The following is a 22,798-nucleotide window of genomic DNA, read 5'->3' as shown; positions in this document are numbered from 1 at the left end:
AGCGTTAGTTAGTCAAGGAGGAGTCGGCGAGGAGAAGACGACGTGATTGATGAGCCGGAGTGTCACGTAATCATAGCCCACTCTCCCTTGCCTATTTCATTTGGCACCAGAGGGGATCTCGCCCATGCTTTGCTTTTGTTACCTTTATAACAAGCTCTGCTTCAGACACAAACAATAACTTCACTTAGTGGGCCCACCACAAAATAAATTACGGGGGTAGGTCTAACTTAATTTCCTGCCGCAGCATAACATGCACAAAAAAATAGAGGCAAATCTAATCTTGTGAGCCCTGTGCTGTTGAGAGGTTGAGCTAAGCTCATCATCTTTCATATTCTAAATGTATTGCAGTAATTCAGCCTTAGCTGCATTTTATTCTTTAATAAATAAGAGCTTAGTGCAGCATGGAGCTATAAGTAATGTGCACATTATAGCAGAAAGGACAAATTCACAGAGAATTAGAGGGAGAGGTTGAGCACTCTGAGCTATTCGCATGCCAATATCCCCATCTATTGGCTCCTATGATGAATGCAAGTGTTGTATGTCTCATGGTACAGTAGGGACATCTGCCTGGGAGTTTTCAGCATAGACTTACTGCGACACGAATGACAGGGTGAGGTCATAAATACTGCCTTAACATACACTACCACTCAAAAGTTTAGGATCACTTGGAATTTTTTATGGCCAGTCTGAGATGTGGCTTTTTCTTGGCAGTCCTGCTATGACGTACAGCATCCTGAAGTCGCCGCTTCATTGTTGATACTGACACTGGTGTTTGACGGCTACTATTTAGTGCAGCTGCCAGGTGATGACCTGCGAGGTGTCTTTGTCTTAAACTACACACTCTCAGATATTTATCTTCTTGCACAGTTGTGCATCGTTTTTCTGTCCTTGTTAGACCCAGTTTGTGCTGCTCTCTGAAGAGAGTAGTTAACAGCATGGCAAGAGATTTTAGTTTTTTTTTAGTTTTTAATTTTTAGATGGCTTTTCTAATCATCTATTAGCCTTATAAAATGATGAACTTGGATTAGCAGCCATACCAGGAGATTGATGCAGAGGACTGGCAGTTGTTGATAGTAGGCCTCTATGCAAAAATGTACATCCTTCTTTGAAAATCATCTGATTCATTTTCATTGTTTGTGAAATGGAAAAAAATGTTATGAAATTATGAAATGCAGAAAAATGTGTTTTTCTTTGGAAAACAAAACAAACAAAGAAATTTGCAAGTGATCCCAAACTTTTGAGCAGTAGTGTATGTTGGTCAGGTCTGCAACTAATTAACCGTGATAAATGAGGGATTACTGCATTCAAGTCAATACAGTGCAGCAGATCCTGCATATTTGTGGAATTTTGGTGGATTTTTTTCTCTGAATAAACTGTTTTTTGCATAAAACGCATCTCACTTACCATAATTTGGAAGTAATCTATAAATATTTAACAATACAGGTAAAGTGTACACCATACATACGTCTGATTCATTGATTTCCTCAAGCGTTGAAATTCCACACTTTGGTATCTGTCCTTGAACGCGCCATTGTTGTGTGTTGTCACTGGCTTCCCAGTGGCTCTGATTTATTATGCTGGTTTATGATACATTTTACTACTTTTAAGTGTTTAAGTGTCTAAGGCATATTTAGGTCTTAAACGTCTGCAGTCTCCAAGACCAGAATTTCACTATACATAGTTTTGGGAAAAAGTTCAAAGGTTATTGGGACAAAAGAGACAAGGTAACCTCTGTAAGAAAAGACATAAACATAAATAATAATGTATATGGGTAATAATGTATATGTAGATGGGTTTTCTAATAATCTATTAGCCTTATAAAATGATGAACTTAGATTAGCAGCCATACCAGGAGATTGATGCAGAGGACTGACAGTTGTTGATAGTAGGCCTCTATGCAAAAATGTACATCCTTCTTTGAAAATCATCTGATTCATTTTCATGCTTTATGAAATGGATACAAATGTATGTGAAATGGGTAAAAATGTTTGTGAAATGCATGAAAATGTGTTTTTCTTTGGAAAACAAAGAAATTTGCAAGTGATCCCAAACTTTTAAGCGGTAGTGTATGCGTGTTTTACTTGTTGAATTGTATCATTTATGACAATGACACAAGAAAGTGATAAACAGTAGCCATGTTTACATGAGGAGTTTTTCCTCTTTCTGAATTGAATCTCTCCAAATTACCTTTCCGAAAACAATGGTATACAATACCAGTGCAGTACAGTACATTACAGTACAATATGCTCTATCTCAAAACCGTGATTTAGCAACGCTGCAAAATTGTGCAAAGTGGCGAGGGGTTAATTCACTGCTTTCTATGTTGTACACTGAGTACTCTAACATAGTCATGTTCCATAGTACTGTACCTGGCGAAGATATACCGTATTTTCTGGACTATAAATCGCTCCGGGGTGTAAGTCGCACAAGGCCAAAAATGCATAATTGGGTAGAAAAAATATACATAAGTCGCACTGGAGTATAAGTCGCATTTTTTGCAGGTAATTAATTTTCCAAACTACTTGACCAGAAGAGACATTACGTCCTCTTGGAAGAAAAGTTCTAACAATAAAATAATAGAGAACAGGCTGAATAGGTGTAAGATATGCTAACACAATGGTTATTCAGCTACATGAAAAATAAACAGAGAAACAGAAAAATGTGTCCAGTGTTTATGTAACATAAACATTCATTCATTCATTCATTCATTTTCTACCGCTTTTCCTCACGAGGGTCGCGGGGGGTGCTGGAGCCTATCCCAGCTGTCTTCGGGCGTAAGGCGGGGTACACCCTGGACTGGTCGCCAGCCAATCACAGGGCATGTAACATAAACAGTTTTCTCATTTATAAGTCACTCTGTAGTATAAGTCGCAGGAACAGCCAACCTATGAAAAAAAAAGCGACTTATAGTCCGGAAAATACGGTAATAAAATGGTTGCTGTAAGGTGAGGACTGTACTCACTCCTGTAAACAAATACATACAGAGCTCACATTTCAAAATAAAGTAGATTGTAGAGTAGATAGTAGAGTGGCAAAGGTGTGGCATCTACTGGTGAGATGAGCCTTGAAATACTTGGATGTCATGTATGAAAAATGTATCTCTCCATCTTCTAAGACAAGCCTTCCACCCTCTTAGTCCATTTCCCAATCTGCCTGGTGGGTGCCAATGGTGCCTCATAAAGGAATCCAATATTCATAAGCACATACCTTCAGGGGAGGAGGTGCAGTCACTACCGGGGTCGTGTGTGTGTGTGTGTGTGTGCGTGTGTGTGTGTGTGTGTGTGTGTGAGTGTCATCTCGCCACGATAAGATCTGATTTATGGTGATTGTGACCATGGAGGACAAAGAGGCCAACAATGAGATTTAGCACACCTGCTCAACCCACATAATCAATCTGGACCAGACCATAACGCCATTTCCATGCCAGGGTCAAACACCCTTCACTGTCTTTATTTCTTTATTTATTTCTCTTTCAACTTTCTCACTTCCTGTCTATCTTGTCATGAAATCAGTGGGTTTGTCTGTGTGTGTGTGTTCCCTGCGGCACTGGTTCTTGCCTCTGACCTACCCGTGACCCATGGCTCCGTTGGCTGGTTTGACGATGAAGGTCTTCTGCTTGCGTTTCCGCCGCAGCTCCTTCACGTAGGTTTGAAACTGCGTGTACTCAGCGGGGAATATCCAAGTTTTGGGTATGAAGCTGTACTCTTGAGGCTGGCACTTAATCATTCTGTAGAGACAAAGTGGTAGTTGTAGTCGCAGAATTCACAATGTAAAACATTCCTGTAAAAATCCATCTGATGAAATATCAATATATCTGGTGAAATACTTAACAACATAGGCCTGATGTGCTTTTTCTTTGACTTTTGCGACACACATAATAAATATAAGCGTTATAAAGGAGTATAAAATAGTATTGTTGAGTTATTTTTGGTTTGGTGAGGGAGGCGCCCGTTTGATGACCTCCTGTTGGTTTGTGTTGAATGTTTAAAAAATTAGCAGGAAGTTACCCAGCATGCCTTGTGGGATATAAAGTAACATAACAAAGTAACATATCGTTGTGCATGTAAAGTATACTAATGTGGAGGCGTCTATTTCAATACTCGCATGGTCTATGTGTGATACTGTAACATTGTGTGATATTTTTGGTTGCACTATGAGCGAGGGAGGCATTTTATTTGATGATTTTGTTTGTGATGTGTAAGGGTGTAAATATCTGTGTTGGAGAGTTAAAAGAAACATTTTTATGGGACTGTCTTAAGCCCACACTTAAGGGTACACTTTCCCAGCATGCCTTGTGGATTATATATTACATACAGTATATTCATTGTATTGTTTTGCGTGTACACTAGTCTGTAAGCATCTAGTGTGCTTCCCGCAGAGTCTGTGTAGTCATTTGTAGTTTTGTGGACTCAGTTAGAAATAGTTTCAAAAGGAAATGTATTGACACAACTCCAAGGCGAAACTTACTTCGACATGTTTCTTGCTAAGCAGTCTTTGCGGCAAATTTCGCCCATCCCAGGAAAATGGTTAATTCTCTGCAGAGGGACAGACAGACATAATAATGTTGTTAGGGCCATTACACCTCTGGATTCCACCACCGCCCCATCCTAAAAATGAGCACATTAGAGGCGGCAACCTGAAGTGAGCTTAGAATGTTCTGACATTTATGCCCAATTACGGACGTAAAACAAAAAGGTGACGGTGAGACCTTTCGCAACCCTTATTTAGTTTACAATGTTTTTCAGACTTTAAAGGTTGGGGAGGGAAGAAGTAAGTAAAAAAAAATAAAAAAAGATCAATCTTGGCTCTGAGGGCTCGAGGTAATTGGTTCTGCATCGTAAGTTCCTGCAGTGACAGCTGAATGAATTGCTTTAAATGCACCAACAGTGGGGGCGGGGTGGGGGGAGGTGTATAAGAAATCTGTAGGGGTTTTTTTGCCTTGTTTGACCAAATGAGCTTGAACAGGGGCGTTAATTAGGTTCGTATGAATTTAAACTTGACAACAAACTCCTATAGTACATCGCTAAAAGGAGGGGGGAGGGGGCTGCGCCAAGAATTCAGAGTGTAAAAAGGATACGTGATTATTATCCCAGCGAGACACATGCAATTAGGCATCGGGTAGAAATTGCGCAATTATGCCAATGCTGCAAGACGACGCTGTTCGTGAGAGAAAATTAAAAGTTTCTTCTGAGAAATAATCCAATGAAAGACCCTCCCCGCACAAGAAGACGTGATACGGTATGGTTGTCCAAACTTTTTCCAGTGAGGGCCACATGGTGCAAAATTATGCTAAGAGGTTATAGCATATTTTCCAGACTATAAGTCACACTTTTTTTTCATAGGTTGGCTGTTCCTGCGACTTATACTCCAGAGCGACTTATTAATGAAGAAAGTGTTTATTTACATAAACACTGGACATCTTCTCTGTTTATGTTTATTTTTCGAGTAGCTGAATAACCACCACATCTATTCAGCCTGTTCTTTATTCTTTTATTAATGTTAGAACTTGCTTTCCAAGATGACGTAATGTCTGTTTTTGGTCAAGTAGTTTGTAAAATAAATTACCTGCAAAAAATGCAGTTTATACTTCAGTGTGACTTATGTATGTTTTATTCTACCCAATTATGCATTTTTGGCCTTGTGCGACTTATACTCCGGAGTGACTTATAGTCCAGAAAGTATGGTATATATATTTCAAGAAAAAAGTGCATTTAATTCTTATGTAGTCGGTGAAAAATCCTATTTTTATATCAACTTCGGCCTTTGCTCTTTTTTTTCAAATTTTTGCTGTTTTTTTCCAAATATTTCAACCTTTTCCCTAAAATTAGAAAAGGTAAATTTTCTTCTTGTAACATTATGACAAATATTTTGACATTTGACATTTTGACATCATATAATTTTTTCTACACCCAATTGACATATTGACATATACATGGTGCATTACGTCAAAAGGCGCACAGTAATCCCTTGTTTATGTGATTAACTGGTTCCAGACCCGACTGGGATAAGTGAATTTCCACCAAGTAGGATTCCCTATTTATGAATGGAATATATTGTTAATTTACACATGTTTACAGCCTTCTAAATAGGCTTTGTATTATTAGAGCCCTCTAGGCATGAAGTAACACCCCTACAGTCACCTATACAGTCCGATTACCAATATAGTAGACATTCATTCATTCATTTTCTATCGCATATACTCACGAGGGTTGCGGGGGTGCTGGAGCCATCCCAGCTGTCTTTGGGCTCGAGGCAGGGTACACCCTGGACTGGTGGCCAGCCAATCACAGGGCACATATAGACAAACAACCATTCACACTCACATTCATACCTATGGACAATTTGGAGTCGCTAATTAACCTAGCATGTTTTTGGAATGCGGGAGGAAACCGGAGTACCCGGAGAAAACCCACACATGCACGGGCAGAACATGCAAACTCCATCCAGAGATGGTCGAGGGTGGGATTGAACGCGGGTGTCCTAGCTGTGAGGTCTGTGCGCTAACCACTTGTCCGCCATGCAGCCTGTAAAATTGTTTGGGGCTGTTTTCCATTTCTGCTTTAAATGTTTAACACAAACAATTTCAACGTTCTTCTTGTACATTTTCTTCTCATAATGATGACTTTATTCTGTGGGTGACCAATTGGCTTTTTTTGACGTAAACTGATATGCCAACTGTCAATATCAGCCAATGCCGATATGCGTAACATGACATATCTCCTGTGGTGGAATGAACACATATGTGTTGTATACAGCATTTGTTTTAAAATGATGATGATCGGGGAAAAAAACAGATACCGATATCAGTAAAACGCCCTTTGAGGGAGATCCTCTTATCATTGGATGTTCAAACCACTGCATTCATCCTACACGCATGTTACTTTTTACAGGAATCTCTTTCACCTTTTCCCTTAAAGGAATACTTGGGGAAAATCCTCCCTCAAGCACTTGGAAGGGACAGGTTTATAGGTTTTAATGTTTTGTTTGAGCAGTGTTAAGCAGTGTGATCTTCTTCAGATGATTCTATTTTGCCTAATAACTTTATGGAGCCATATAGCCTGCCATGGTTTTCTTTACGAATGTGCTGACGGAAGCCATGCAGAGTACCTGATAATTCCTCAGCTCAGCAATTTTCTCATGCTGTACGGCCGAATCGTTCCAGATGAGGTTGGCGGTCTCGTCTTCGTCTCTCGTTTTGAGAAAGTCCATCTCGCTGATGACGATGCGGACTGGTTGGAAGACATTCGCATTAGATTGGAATAGAATAGGCAATAGGCTGAGAATAGAATAGGCTTTTCATTGAAGTTCCATTCCAAGAGTATTGGATGAGTTGTATTATAATAATATCAGCACACAGATTTATATGTCAATATAACAGTAAGATTCCTTATTTATGAATGGCATATTGTCATAGTTAAAGTACAGAAAATCTGCAAAACCTTCTAAATACAGTTTTTAGCACTATTACAGCCCTTTAAACATGAAATAACACCCCTAAAGTAGTCTTAAATACGGTTTGTAACATCATTAGAGTCCTCTAGGCATGAAATAACACCCCTAAAGTAACCTTTGCACTCCTATTACACAATATAGTAGGCATCTATCTATCCATTTTCTATGCTGCTTATCTTCATTAGTGTCGTAGGAGTATGCTGGAGCCTATTGCAGCTGACTTTGGGCAAGAGGTGGGGTACACCCTGGACTGGTCGCCAGCCAATCGCAGGGCGTATATGCAAACGGTCTAAAATACGGTTTATAACATTATTAGAGCCCTCTAGACATGAAATAACACCCTTATAGTAATCTTGACACTCCTATTACACAATATAGTAGATATCCATCCATTTTCTATGCCGTTTCTCCTCATTAGGGTCGTCAGAGTATGCTGGACTTTGGTATGCCAGCTGACTTTGGGCGAAAGACGGGGTACACCCTGGACTGGTCGCCAGCCAATCACAGGGCACAAATATGCAAACAATCTTAAATATGGTTTGTAACATTATTAGAGCCCTCAAGACATGAAATAACACCCCTATAGTAACTATTACACTCCTATTACACAATATAGTAGACATCTATCCATCCATTTTCTATGCCGCTCGATCCTATCCCAGCTAACTTTGGTCGAGAGGCAGGGTACACCCTGGACTGGTCGCCATCCAATCGCAGGGCACATATATACAAACTGCCTTAAATACAGTTTTATTTTAACATTATTAGAGCTTTCCAGACATGAAATAACACCCCTATAGTAACCTTTTACACACACTCCGATTACACAATATAGTAGACATCTATCCATCCAAATGTGTAATAATTTCACAGCCCTAAAAGGCATCTGCTACTCCTAAAAGTTGCCTGGTACTTTCTGAAGTTGAGTAAGAACATGCCCCGGCACCCGATATAAGAAAATACAGTAAAGTCTTCACCATTTTATTTTGTAAAAAAGTTTCACATTTTCCATGCACAACTTTTATTTTCTCTTATATATTGCTTAAAAGGAGTGTAAAGGTGATTATAGGGGTGTTATTCCATGTCTAGAGGGCTCTAATAATGTGAAAAGTGTACTTACAATGTCGTAAACAAAAACTACAAAAATATTACATCTATAAATGCGGAATCCTACTTCCCAGAAATAAACAAAATAATAATAAAAAATCATTCATTTATTTTCTATGCCGCTTATCCTCATTAGGGTTAAAATGAAAAAAAACCCTACAGTTAATTCCCTGTACAATACATGAATTGTCCTGAATGCATTCAAATCCCACTGGAAAGTATATAGTATGAGAGATAGGTGGTGAGCCCATTTGGACATGAATCCACCAACTATTCATTATTTAGCCAGTAATGAAAGATTCATGTGCCCGAACGTAATGACATATTCATTCATTTCTTCAAAAACCTACACAAACCTGACGCCAGTCTGCCTAATGTTGCATGCTGGCGCTTGAAAGGGAAAAGCATATTTCCAATGCGACTTCATCAATCTGCTGGTGCTGGTGGATGTTAACTGTATTTTCATAACTAGAACAGGGCCTGCGTTTACGAGATATTTGTGCGGATACTGACATGAACATAAAATATCGGTTCACATCGGTATGTTTTTTTCATGCTCCACACGGCAACAATCTGGCTCATCTGGTACAAATTTAGACTTTGGAATGTAAATGTGCAATTTGCACTGAAAGTGTTGGAAGGCAGAGTAAAGCATCTTCCTTTAATACAAGGGTGTCCAAAGGGCGGCTCGGGGGCCATTTACAGCCAACAGTGGGGGGTTTTGCCTGCGGCACATTCTAAAGACATAATTTAATAAGGAGTAGCAGTGCGGTGATAGGAATGAAAATAAATTCATGCCGAGCCATTGAGGGGTCTGACTTTTTGTTATGCAAATGTATTACTCTTTTGAGCGCATATTGTTTTGAGAAGAAAGGTGGCCCCACCAACTACTTTCCATCACAATGAAAATCAACCAGAACTCACAAAGTGGGGGAAAAATATAATAATTAAAATAAAAATTAAAAAAAATAAATAAAAATTGGTGTCTGGAATGAATTGAATTTACAATATTTTCTACGGGAAACTTTGCTTTGGTTACAGTCCGATTTGGTTTGAGTTCGACCTAATGATGTTAACCAAGGCACCACTGCAGTGTTAAAAACCTGGTTTTATACGTTCTAAGTACCAAAATATTCAATTTAATAACATTGATGTTATATCGTGGAAATTCATTTAACGCTGTCGCATCTGGAGCCAATTACCGATTATGTCAATCACCTCATACTTACAAAAATAAAAATAAAAATAAAAATAAAAATAAAAATAAAAATAAAAATAAAAATAAAAATAAAAATAAAAATAAAAATAAAAATAAAAATAAAAATAAAAATAAAAATAAAAATAAAAATAAAAATAAAAATAAAAATAAAAATAAAAATAAAAATAAAAATAAAAATAAAAATAAAAATAAAAATAAAAATAAGCTATATTAGGAAAGCAGGAAATGAACAAATGTAACACTTACTGATTGTAAAAGTACCAGATGGAGGGGTAGGATTTAATAAGCTTTGCTTCTTCCTACTCCTTTTGGAACTATGAACTGACTATGTGATACACTCAATTGTAATCTGATGCATGTTCAAATGAAATTAAACCATTACCATTACCAATTAACCGTGATAAACGAGGGACTAGTGTTTTGGATATTTTTAGGCCCCATTCATAAAACCTAAAATCAGTTTACGTGGCCCCCTCAGCAAATTACACCATTCTTTGATCTCGCACCTTTGTGCGTAATTCAGTCCATTCTAAAACAAACTGAAAAAAGAAAAGAGCAAATATGAGCCATCCATTTACCTTTTAGTGTTTATTTATCCTGGTAATAGCACAGCTCTACCCTGAAAATGGCTACCGTGACGGTCTCATCACAGCAAGCCAAGTGATTCACAGCATGACTCTCATCTACATGCCGGATCCCGACAGCCCCAAATTTCTCCTCCACTGCTGCTGACTCCTTTGTTTCAAAGGTTGAAGTTCACCCCTGAGAGCTTTGCCGCCGTGCAATATAGCCAGCATGTGAGGATTGCTTACTGAGCTCTTTTTAGCCCGTCTCTAAGACAAAAAAAAAAAAAAAAGAAACACGCACCGCCACGTTAGATTACCTTCAGTAAAGATTTAGCTATGTATGTTTGCCAGGGTTGTCTCCACACGAGCACTTTCATCGACCTGAAACTTAATTAGCTTTCATATCAGATGTTAAATGTCACCATTATGCCTTCCGAAACAGCATAGGGGCATTGTTCGGGACTGACTGACCCTTATTGAGTCCACTTTTCCCAATTTGACGTCCACATTACCAAATGATGGCGCTGCCTAACATTTCCATGGCTATATTAGTCATTTTCTTACGGCAATTAGGATTTTTCCCAATCTAGTGGAGCTCTGGAAAATGACTAACTGAATTTACAGCAGTAATACCAGTGAAAAGACTCTTATAATGTGCGGTACTGTGCCAAAGTCCAAGGCCGGGGTCTCAAACTCAAATTTCCTGGGTGCCACAGGAGGTACACTCCGGGTCACATCAAGTATTACACAAAAAAAAGGCTTTCAAGTACACTGGGACCTTGGTCAGCATCATCAATCCGTTCCAGAAGGGCCGACTCAAACCAAAATGTACTCAATTCCAGTGGAGTTTTTCAGAAATTATTTAAAAATTTGAAAATTTCCCAGCATGCCTTGCGGCTCACACTGCATGTTCACATGTTGATTATTCCCCTTGATAGTCGTAGTTAGCCTAGTTGTGTTTAGTATAATTGTTCTTAGCGTTCTATCTTTTTACTGTGTCAAACAAGTAGTCTTGACCGTAATGTAATCTTGCTTATAGTTCAGTTTGGAAATGATTGTTGTACCAAAATACCATCTCTGAAAAGGCTTTTTTCAGCTTCATACCGATCTCATATTTGGTTCCGGCGACATTGGCGCTGATGATGCCCTTCTTCTTTTTGCTGCGCACCTTCCTCTTGCTGTGATAGGAGCCCACAGAAAGCAAGTTCACGGGGGATGCTCCGTGATCCTCTGGAGGAGAAGACGGCAAACGTCAGTGCGAGATGTCGTCACAGCATGCAAGCAAGAGTGGAAAGGCGCCTCACGTCTGCAGGGAATTATACGCTGGTGTAGTTACTAACATGCACGGGTCGTCCTTGGTTGTGTCTTACCCATTCATTCAGTCATTCATTCATTTTCTACCTCTTATCCTCACGAGGGTTGCGGGGGTGCTGGAGCCTATCCCAGCTGTCTTCGGGCGAGAGAGGCGGGGTACACCCTGGACTGGTGGCCAGCCAATCACAGGGCACATATAGACAAACAACCATTCACACCCACATTCATACCTATGGACAATTTGGAGTCGCCAATTAACATGTTTTGTACCCGGAGAAAACCCACGCATGCACGGGGAGAACATGCAAACTCCACACAGAGATGGCCGAGGGTGGGATTGAGTGTGTTACCCAGTGTACTCTAAATGAATTCAAAACATCATTTCTGTCCGTGAACGCGCGACTAAGAATGCAGTGCTGTATATGGATTGGTAGTATACGTTAAGCACTTAATTTTGTGTCCCAATTAGCAGTATGACAAAGAAAAGGAAAGCCGATATGCTGGCCACTATTTTGGTCCCAACTGTGGGGTGCATGTGTGGCGCACGACACACATATTGAGTCCGCAAGTGCGACGTACAAACAAACCAAGCCGCGTTGGCCGTACGGACGAGGCACAAAGACGTACACGACCACTCAAAAGTTTGGGATCACTTGCAAATGTCTTTGTTTTCCAAAGAAAAACAAATTTTCCTGCATTTCACAAACATTTTTTTCCATTTCACAAACATTTGTATCCATTTCACAAACAATGAAAATGAACTAGATGATTTTCAAAGAAGGATGTACATTTTTGCATAGAGGCCTACTATCAACAACTGTCAGTCCTCTGCATCAATCTCCTGGAATGGCTGCTAAAAAAGTTAATTACCCAATTTAGTCGACATAATAAGACAAAATACGACATATAAGACATAGAAAACGTGTTTACCAACTTCTAAATACAATTTTAAACATCATGAAAGCAACAACAACATAAAATAACACCCCACAGTCATCTTTATACTCCTATTACCCAATATAGTCAACATAATAAGACAAAATAGGACAAGACTAAACTAAACTTGGCTGCTAATAAGTTTATCATTTTATAAGGCTAATAGATTATTAGAAAATGTAAAAATCTAAACTAAAACTAAAATCTCTTACCATGCTGTTAACTACTCCCTTCAGAGAGCAGCACAAACTGGGTCTAACAAGGACAGAAAAACGATGCACAACTGTGCAAGAAGACAAATATCTGAGAGTGTGTAGTTTAAGACAAAGACGCCTCACAGGTCGTCACCTGGCAGCTGCACTAAATAGTAGCCGTCAAACACCAGTGTCAGTATCAACAGTGAAGCGGCGACTTCAGGATGCTGGACTTCATAGCAGGACTGCCAAGAAAAAGCCATATCTCAGACTGGCCCAAAAAAATTTCCAAGTGATCCCAAATTTTTGAGCGGTAGTGCGCGAAGTCACACAAATACACATAAACGTGCGTTTCTTGCATGGTATGCATGTATAACTGTAGGAGCCCGTTGTGATCTCGACTTAGCAACAGAACTCTTTGGTAACCCGAGGACCTCCTGTATTATGTTTGTTTGCAGTGTTTTCCAGACGGAACAACATAATAGTGTATGATCCTTATGTATCATAGTACACAAGTTGTACGTTTGCATTTTTTTGTGCAAGAACGGTCAGTCCGGCATATTTGACTCACCTCCATCATTGGGAGGCGAGGGCATCTCCGGTGCCGGAGGTGTGAGGAGAGATGCCAAGCTTCCTGCCAAACGTGGCAGGTGGGTCCCTCCGAGGACACGCTCGCAATCACAGCAGATAGTCGTCACGGTCTCGGGCTGTGTAGACGATGTGTTTCAGTCGGTGGATCATCTGAGCATCTCCCAGGTGCCTTCCAGCAGGGATGAGAGCGGCGGTGGTCCGGGTGGAAGTTTGAGGAGGGTAGTGGTGATGGGAACAATTGATGGAAAAAGAGGTCGGAGGGAAGAGTGGGGGTGGGAGAGTGCAGGGGGGGGGGTCTCAGGAGTCTACACAGGCCCAGCTTATTTACAGCTCTGTGTGGGAAAAGGCAGGGAGCGGGGGGGGGGGGGGGGGGGGTAATACAGAGATGGATAGGAATGCATGAAGAAGAACAGGAGAAGCACACAGGTTATTTATTTATTGTAAAAGAGCGCGGGGGGCAAACCAAACCATAGTGAAACATGAAAGGATGCAACTTTGCCACTTTGATATTATAAGATGTGATTTTTTAAATCTAGATTAGAGATAAAACTGCATCTCAGCTTTGTCATATAGATGTAAAAGTATATTAATGATATCAATTTTGCAAACATTTTTTTATTCTTTTTCAACAATTTTGGTAAATGTCCTTTTCAGAATATTTTGGCTTTATTCCCATAATAATATAACTTTTTCCCTCACCTAAATATTGAGAAAATACAAATATATTGTGTTTTGTTTCATAAAATTACAACTTATACAAAATACAACAAAATTTATATTTCATCTCTATGTTACTAGAATTACATTATTTTTCCTCATAATATTATTAATTTATTCTAATAAAGTTCTTTTTTTCTCTGAATATTTTGATCAGATTTTTTTTTTCTGCTGTTGTTTTTTTTTTTCAATTTTCCAACACTTCCAAATTTCTTTTGGACTTATAATTTGTAACTTTTTCCACAACCTAACTTTATTTGTTGTTTAATTTGTTTCTCATTTTATGACTTTTTTCAACTCCATAATATTTAAACTTTATGCTATTAAAACGATGATAATATTGTGATGTGATTTTCATAAAATAAAAACATTCTCTTAATATTTTGACTTTATTGCCATTAAGTTACGTTATATTTCTAGTTAAGTTATACTTAACTAGAAATATATATATATATAATATATATATATAATAAATATATATGTGCCGCAGGCCAGTAAAATTACCCCAGCGCTGCTTTAGCGTATTCAAATTCACTAAAGTCCACAAGTTCGTGTCAATAGGTAGCATAGCAGAAAACAGGGAAGTTTCATTTTTTCCTAACGTGATGTTTCTCTCGCTCATATTCTCCATTGTAGGTTAACCATGCACATTTATTCTTGTCACTTGTAACTTTTATGTTAACTTGCAAAGAAAGTTGGTTCAACACAAAGCAACTTTGTGTTGGATGTGACTGCACGGCTTGAGAGGTCATTCACGCAGATTTCACAGCAGTTTGTCAAGTGGACGCGTCAGGCTACCGACAATGTGAGGAATTAACGCTCGTCCTCTGCCAAATTCCGGTGTCTGCGAGCAGGCCCGAGAAACAATTCCTGTTTTCTCAGCCGTCAGCCGTTGCTGTCACTTATTATCCAGCCGTGCCTCGGAAAGCGTGATGGTTCTTGAAGCACATCATCGTATCACCTGTCCTCAGGTGGGCAACATACTATCTTGTCCTGCCATGACGGCGTAAACCGTGGCTAAAAGTGGCTTATTAGTTATGTATAAACCTCAAGGATGTGTCAAAAAGTGTATAAAAACAAGAAGCATTTAACAGGATACTATAAAAAGCCTATCGCTGCTCAACCCTGCAATTATTCATAATGTTGGTTGTCAATCATAAAGGTCACAACCCCCGCCCACCAGGACCTCTTGAGCATAGGAAAAGACAGGAGCCACTCCTGCTCTTAAAAGGCTTACATTGTGAATAAGTGTCTTGTAATCCTGAGCTAATCAGAAAACAAAAGCAATGGCATCAATGGGGGGGGGGGGGGGGGGGGGGGGGGGGGTCCTGGTATACAATTACTATTCAACCTCCATTTCCAACACAATTTTTTGCAGAAATCTGATCCGGTTTTCATACGCTGTCTCAGTTATCATAGAATATTGTGCATGACAAACTAGTAACTAGTTTGCTGTGTACCATATCATTCCTGCTAAATGGGGCCAAAAAAGTTGCAAGTGCCAGCAATTGAAACCCAACTTAATTCAAGAAAACTCAGCGCAAAGTTGTAAGATTACACTCCCCCTTACACTCCTCGCTCTATAATCTTCGCAGTCTTCACCCAACTTCAGTAAAGGCATCAGTGATACTAAATGTTCACTTATCCGTTTCATTCCTCATGTTTAATTCAACTTGAATTAATTTAATTCTAATTATCTCTAAAAAAATTATTTTTGTGTTAATATTTATGATTTCCTATGAGAAACAATGCTTTGGTTTTCATACATTTTCATACGCACCAAAAATGGAGGTACCACTGTATTGCATCCAATAGAGCTGGGTGGATCAATCCAAATATCGTTATTATCAATATCAGAGTAATATTAGCATTGGTTTGATGCTAAAGTAATGGGATTGATATTTCTCAGTTTAATTTATTTTTACAAATACTTTTATTGTGTTGTTCAAGTCTATTTATTATTCTTGGACACACAAGAACCAATGGCAGGTTTTGCTTTTAGATTTTATTCATATTTAAATATTTTTTTAAAATTAATTACAATTTTATTAAAATATTTATCTAATATAAAAATTTCAATTTGAATATGTATTAATTCTGATTATAATCATGTTCAACACATTCAAAGTAAAAACATTACAAAATAATTCAGTGATCTTGAAAAATGCTCAGTTAAGGGGACCTATGATGCTTTTTCCACTTTTCTGACCTATAACTGTCGCTAGCATGTTGTATTCCCGTGTTAAACCATGTCAAAGTTTCAGATAATGAGGTTTACGTATTTGGAAGTGAGCCCTGAAAGAAGTTCGGGATGGCTCAAAACGCTCAGTTTTAAAAGGCGTGGTAAAACTTCCCCTTATATATAGAGGCGGACTTCCTTATATGGGCGTGTCTGTCAGCCAGTTAAACGCTCTACCCTTTTCTGCAAAGCCACACTTGTTTCCAATTCCTAACAACACAACCATCAAGCACAAGTGGTTGGAGTTCCTGATTTCCTACCAGCAAAAGAAATCTCTCATTAACTCCTATAAATTAGCGGTGAAGTGTTCCTACGCACGTGTGTGTGACCAACCACAGCAGAATAGGCGTGCCTGGGGGCGGGCCGTGGGTGAATCCATTAAAACAGACCATTTTACAACTATAGAGTTGTTTGTGCTGGTTATTGTGTGTAGCTGCTCTATAGGAGTCCACAACTCAGTACTCAAAAGAGCCCAATAATGAGCAGAAGGTATCTGTATGGATATTGGTGATACTGTCCATGTACGTATACTTGGCATTAGATAAACAAAGTAAAGTTGTAGTATCACCCGCCTCTATATATAACAAAGTCTTAAAAAAATAAAATTCTCAGAAAAAATGCAAACAAAAGAGTTGTCGTCAATTCATAACAAACATAAAGATTCCATAATGTATTTATCACAGATAATGTCCAGCCTTCTTTCTCCTCCCTACAGAGACCAACATTGCCCTCTACTGGTCAGATGCAAACCCCACCACTGTCCACACACACACGTTCCTCATCTATTGATACACAAAGAATATTCAGACATACACTTCCCCCATTGATCCAATCAATATCCACTAAAAAAAAAGTGAAACAATCATTATTATCATTACATTACCATCATCATCATTGAACGTCACTCTCTTTGGTCTTTTTGACAGAGTGACCCATCGATTCAGACTATACTGGAATGAGTTTAGCAGGGAGCCAAAAGACCAACAACAGTCCAAGTGATGAAGTGAGGAAAGCTGTGCTTTTGACAATACACTGGCCCAACCCACCCACCTCCCAGTGGCTTGCTGGCTTTCTGTACGGTAGGCAAGGAAGGAACACTCGCTCTAGAGGACCAACACACCTTGATGTCATGTAAAACCCCCTTTGGAGACGACCCCATATATACATATACTGTATATACAGGATATGATGTATGTATATATAAACGACCACTCAAAAGTTTGGGATGACTTGGAAATGTTTTTGGCCAGTCTGAGATATGGCTTTTTCTTGGCAGTCATGCTATGAAGTCCAGCATCCTGAAGTCGCCGCTTCACTGTTGATACTGACACTGGTGTTTGTTTGGTGTTTGATATTTGTCTTCTTGCACAGTTGTGCAGCGTTTTTCTGCCCTTGTTAGACCCAGTTTGTGCTGCTCTCTGAAGGGAGTAGTTAACAGCATGGTAAGAGATTTTAGTTTTTGTTTAGATTTTTAGTTGGCTTTTCTAATCATCTATTAGCCTTATAAAATGATGAACTTGGATTAGCATTTGTTTTTCTTTGGAAAACAAGGAAATTTGCAAGTGATCCCTAACTTTTGAGCGGTAGTGTGTATATATATATATATATATCCACCATGCAGCCTCGGTAGAGCGCATATGAGGAAAATCACACATGACAGGAAGGAGGAAATGATAGAGTGATAGAGAGTGTAGCATGCAGAAGGTTGCATCATTGTATGGAAATGTAAACACATGCACACACATGCTTCAGTTCCATATGTAAAAAAGGTCCTTGTTCAGGTGTTATATTTGTTATTTTGAAGTAAAACAACCCCTTTTTGTGTTGAGTTAGCATAGTGGTTTTGATATTTGAACTGTCACAAAAGCACAAAAGCATGTGTCAAACTGAAGCTGCTTTTTTCACTTTTTAGTCAGGAACTAAACTTCCTGAAACGTACCTATGTTCTACTGCTGATTACTAAAGAACAGAAAAGGGTAGGATTTCTTTTCTGATGAAAGACAGGATTCTAATGTTTCTTTTGGTTTATAAACCCATGGAACACAACATTTTAGAACCTGGAGTTCATAGCAGGACTGCCAAGAAAAAAACATATCTCAGACTCGCCCCAAAAATTTCCAAGTGATCCCAAACTTTTAAGCTGTAAATAAATAAAAAAATGTGTCAAATAAAAATTTAATTGATTGCATTTTGGTCTTGCTCTTGTCATAGAATTCTGTGTTTGACCAGGATAAACTGGTGGAAGTTGGAATTACATGGCCGTGCAATATAACAATACAACTAAATATCAACTTTCTACTCCAAGAACTGTTACTATGCCCGTCTTCCACTGTTGCTGTGACTAGATTTGAACAACAGATGGAGCCAAACAGCAATAAAGAACTGCAGGGACAGAGAAAGTGCTGTTAAGGATTCTGAGCTCATTCAAGTCCTCTGTCTCAACACACACTTCATTGTGCGGAGCTATCTCCTCACCCCCGTCTGTCCCAGGCCATGCCATAAACCATAACAAATAAATGTTTGTCTGTTGACATTGTATGCTGTTGCAGTACGTTGTTGTTGTCTGTAAGCGTCTGCGGTATTTAAAAATGATCTAAACATCTTTCAAGGAAGTGATTCATGTAGGTGGCACCACAACCTCGCTTCCATACTGTATCAAAGTCAAAGACACCAAGCGCTACGAAGAAAATGCTGACTCTTTAAAAAGTGGTGCCACACATATTACACTGGTCTCTTCAAGAATGTCCCAGAGGGGGTTGTTTTTATCCTGCATTACATAAAAAACAAACATCCAAGGGAGAGAAACTAAAGAGAGGCTTGGGGAAACCTCATTTAGCTCCAAGTTCTTATCTGCAGAGGCGGATTTCCCTTCTTCCTACTGGAGCTCAATGACCTCAGGAGATTTGACCTCACTACCATGCTTTTTCTTTGGCTTTGTGTGTTTTTATTTTTACAACTTGAACAAGAAAGAGAACAAGGCTAAATAATATGCAGTCCGTCGCTATATTGTCAGTCTAATATATGCAGTCAGGCTGTCAAATGATTATGAATTTAAATTAGATTAATCACAAAGTTTTTAAATTAATTAATCATGATTAATCACCATTAGCAATTGTGCGAAATATGCCAATTTCTTCATCCGCGGAGTGGAGGTTATGATTTTGCCAGTTTGTTTGTGTTATAAAAATGTAAAAAATATATATATAATAATAGTGACTTCAAGGCTGCACGGCGGTCGAGTGGTTAGCGCGCAGACCTCACAGCTACCCGAATTCAATCCCACCCTCGGCCATCTCTGTGTGGAGTTTGCATGTTCTCCCCCGTTTTTTTCCGGGTACTCTGGTTTCCTCCCACATTCCGAAAACATGCTAGGTTAATTGTCCATAGGTATGAATGTGAGTGTGAATGGTTGTGCCCTGTGATTGGCTGGCGACCAGTCCAGGGTGTACCCCGCCTCTCGCCTGAAGACAGCTGGGATAGGCTCCAGCACCCCCTTGTGAGGATAAACGGTAGAAAATGAATGAATGAATAATAACTTCAAATGTTCCGAATGAATTTGGACGACATTGTCGGGAATTTTCGGACATGGGATCTGAATCACTGTCTGGATTCAGGACATTTTTAAATGACTCTTTAACATTGCAAGATAGGACCTTTTTTGGCATTTGTGTATATAAATCCACAAAAAAAGGTCGGAGCACTTGAAAAAAAAAACTACCAAAAAAGTTTCTAACAGGTTCTACAACATATCAAAGACTAGAATAATTATTTTGGTGTAAATGACTATGCCGCTCATCTGCGATGAGATGAAATGATTTTATGTTCCTATTCATATTTGCCATAGGATTGCTGGTGTTGCAAAAAGGATAGAGACGTGATGTACGTGTTTTGTGTCTTCTTCCACATAAGCGAGGAGCAACACAGTGTGGGAGAGCTCAACCCACAACACACCGAAATACACCAACAGACACCTGAATGCCAAGCAAACACATCTGTCAACACACTCAGCCTTGCTACACCACCAGCACTGTGCTCTTACAGCGATACGCCTGCAGATACAGCCTATCAACTTAGCCCATAATTCAACACGACAGTATTCCATTTGGAACAGGGGTCTCAAACTCATTCCACTGTTCTCAAATATCTTAATTTTTAGTTTTCCACACAAAATGAGATAAATAACCAATTTAACATTTAATTTAACATTAAAACTTTCATATCAAGGTGGGGGCCTCAAACTAGCGTCCCGCGGGCCGCAAGTTTGAGACCACCGATTTAGAAGATCTTTGACCGGTGTTTTTGTTCCTTCCAAATAGTAGATGGCTACTGTCTTATAGAGGACCTTTGACTAGTACTTTTTGCAGTAGGCCCTTAGAGTATGAGCAGCACAGTTACCCTGTCATATAGAGAATCTTTGACTGGTGTTTTACATCCTTGAAAACAGCTGAGCTCTCCTGTTATATAGAGGATCTTTGACTGGATTTTAATGTCTTTAAAAACAGCAGATCAGTCATGTCATATAGAGGATGTTTGACTGCCGTTTTTTGTTTTTTTTGTAGTAAACATAACACCACTTCTGCTGTATAGGGGCTCATTGACTAGCATTTTTTGCAGTTGGTCCTTAAAGTATAAATGGCAGAGAGGTCCTATGATATAGAGGATCTATGACTGGTGTTTTAGGTCCTTAATAACAATACTGTGCTCCTGTCTTTGTGCAGGAGGTCCTGATACAACAGCAGTGTACTTCTGTCATATAGAGGATCTTTAACTGGAATTTTAGGTCGGTAAAAACACCACAGCATTCCTCCCATATCCTTACCTTAATAAGACCACTTCTGCCACACAGAGGATCTTTGACTATACACTTATTGCAGTATGTCCTGACAGTATAATCAGCAGAGTGCTCCTGTCATGTAGATGATCTTTGACTGATGTTTTAGGCCCTTAATAATAATACCGTGCTCCTGTTGTGCAAGGGATCTTGAAGTAGTCTTTTGGCAGTAGATATGACAGGAGAACACTTCTGTCATATAGAGGATCTTTGATTTGATTTGTGTTTTGGTAGTATTTCCTTAAAAACATAAGACCACATATGTCATATAGAGGATCTTTGATTTGTGTTTTGGTAGTATTTCCTTAAAAACATAAGACCATAAGACCACGACTGTCATATGGAGAATCTCTGACTGGTGTTTTAGGTCCTTAAAAAGAGTAGAATGTTCCTGTGATACAGATAATATTTGATTGCCTTTTTCTGCAGAATGGCCTTATATTAAAAAATAAATCTGTCATTTAGAGGATTCCCTGACTTGTATACTGTCAACACTACATGGCATGAATTCGTTCATATTCTCTCTAAGTGTTAAGGGGCTTATCATGCAGCTGAACACTTTAAGAGTTACCTCACAAAGCTAAGCTAACAAGCGGTGATAGGACTAGTGCTTGCCACAGCAAAGACTGCAAGCCGTGAACTTTTTTAGAACAGCAGTGTTTCCAATTTACCTTTAAATGATATCTCTTTGTGGGAGAAGCTGTGTTTTTTTATGAAAATACGCCGTAATGTCACGTCACACAACCTGAGCAGGTGTCCTCCGGAATACTGTAGTTGTTAGCGTGCTATTGCTAGCAGGAGGTCATAGTAGGAATCCAAGAACATAGCAAGAGCTAAAATGAAGAAAAGTATCTGCTGCGTTTCGATTTGGCAACGCAGGACAAGTACAATTAGTCCATTCATTCCATGCGTGATGCTAGGAAACAAAGACGCTGCACAATTAGCTTATATTCTTAGAGAAGGATTGGTTTAGGAGCTCGTTACCTTATCATTCAATGCAGTCAGCGTTAGCGCAGCTCCTGCTTTCTTCCCAGCCGAGGTAAGTCATCGTGCAGTGTGTTTTGTTATGCACACCCACAAAAAAAACACACACAACACGAAATGCTGCTTGACATTCACAGAAATTACAAATCTGTGTGTTGGAGCACTGTGGTGTGCAAGGAGCACTGGAGCGAATCCATGGACCAAACCATTTGCTGTGGAAAAAGGGTGGGTGACGCTACCTGAATTGTTTTCAATCAAAATATGTATTATATTTTAAAACAAGAGTCTTGTTGAAGAGTTAGAAGCAGTTAGATGGCTGGGGATGTCCTTGTTGCTCTTTTTCCTCCCGGCTGAACGCAAACACTGGAAGCTACCTGGCAACAGTGTCGCTGACCGTGGTACTAAAAATCCACCCCGTCATCATGGACGCACCCTACTCTTAAGTCATCAAGCTGCCGTTCACGTTTTAGCACAGTGGGTGTCCAATGAGTAGCCCGAGAGTCATTTACTGTTATTACTGTTAATACAATTAAAACATGAAAAGTTTTTTTTTTGGTTTTAATGTCAAATTGACTAAAATTGACTAAAATATGACTTTAAAAATTCAAAAATACAGTTAAAACATGAAAAAAACAAAAGAGCAAAAAT

At 39.1% G+C, this 22,798-nt stretch overlaps 1 protein-coding gene across 5 annotated transcripts in view; it reads right to left on the bottom strand.

Annotated features, from left to right (window-relative positions):
* The window catches only part of ttll7 (tubulin tyrosine ligase-like family, member 7), a 108,399-nt gene extending 85,888 nt beyond the window's left edge, over positions 1-22,511 (bottom strand). For 4 of the 5 annotated variants that reach the window (XR_009129814.1, XM_058072666.1, XM_058072665.1 and 1 more), the window contains exons 1-6: positions 22,151-22,510; positions 13,360-13,711; positions 11,449-11,574; positions 7,108-7,229; positions 4,468-4,535; positions 3,569-3,727 (exon numbers count right to left, since the gene is read on the bottom strand). Coding sequence is in view for 4 of the 5 variants with exons in the window: in XM_058072666.1 (XP_057928649.1) it covers positions 3,569-3,727; positions 4,468-4,535; positions 7,108-7,229; positions 11,449-11,574; positions 13,360-13,384 (500 nt within the window). In the remaining variant the exon portion in view is untranslated. Of the gene's footprint in view, positions 1-3,568; positions 3,728-4,467; positions 4,536-7,107; positions 7,230-11,448; positions 11,575-13,359; positions 13,712-22,150 lie in introns of all 5 variants that reach the window. The other variant, XM_058072664.1, reaches the window with a different exon arrangement.
* Positions 22,512-22,798: the final 287 nt, after the last annotated feature.

Source organism: Doryrhamphus excisus, chromosome 5 (assembly GCF_030265055.1).
Source record: "Doryrhamphus excisus isolate RoL2022-K1 chromosome 5, RoL_Dexc_1.0, whole genome shotgun sequence".
NCBI lineage: Eukaryota > Metazoa > Chordata > Actinopteri > Syngnathiformes > Syngnathidae > Doryrhamphus > Doryrhamphus excisus.
Note: the sequence above shows the minus strand (reverse complement) of the source record. Positions and strands in the feature narration are given on the sequence as shown.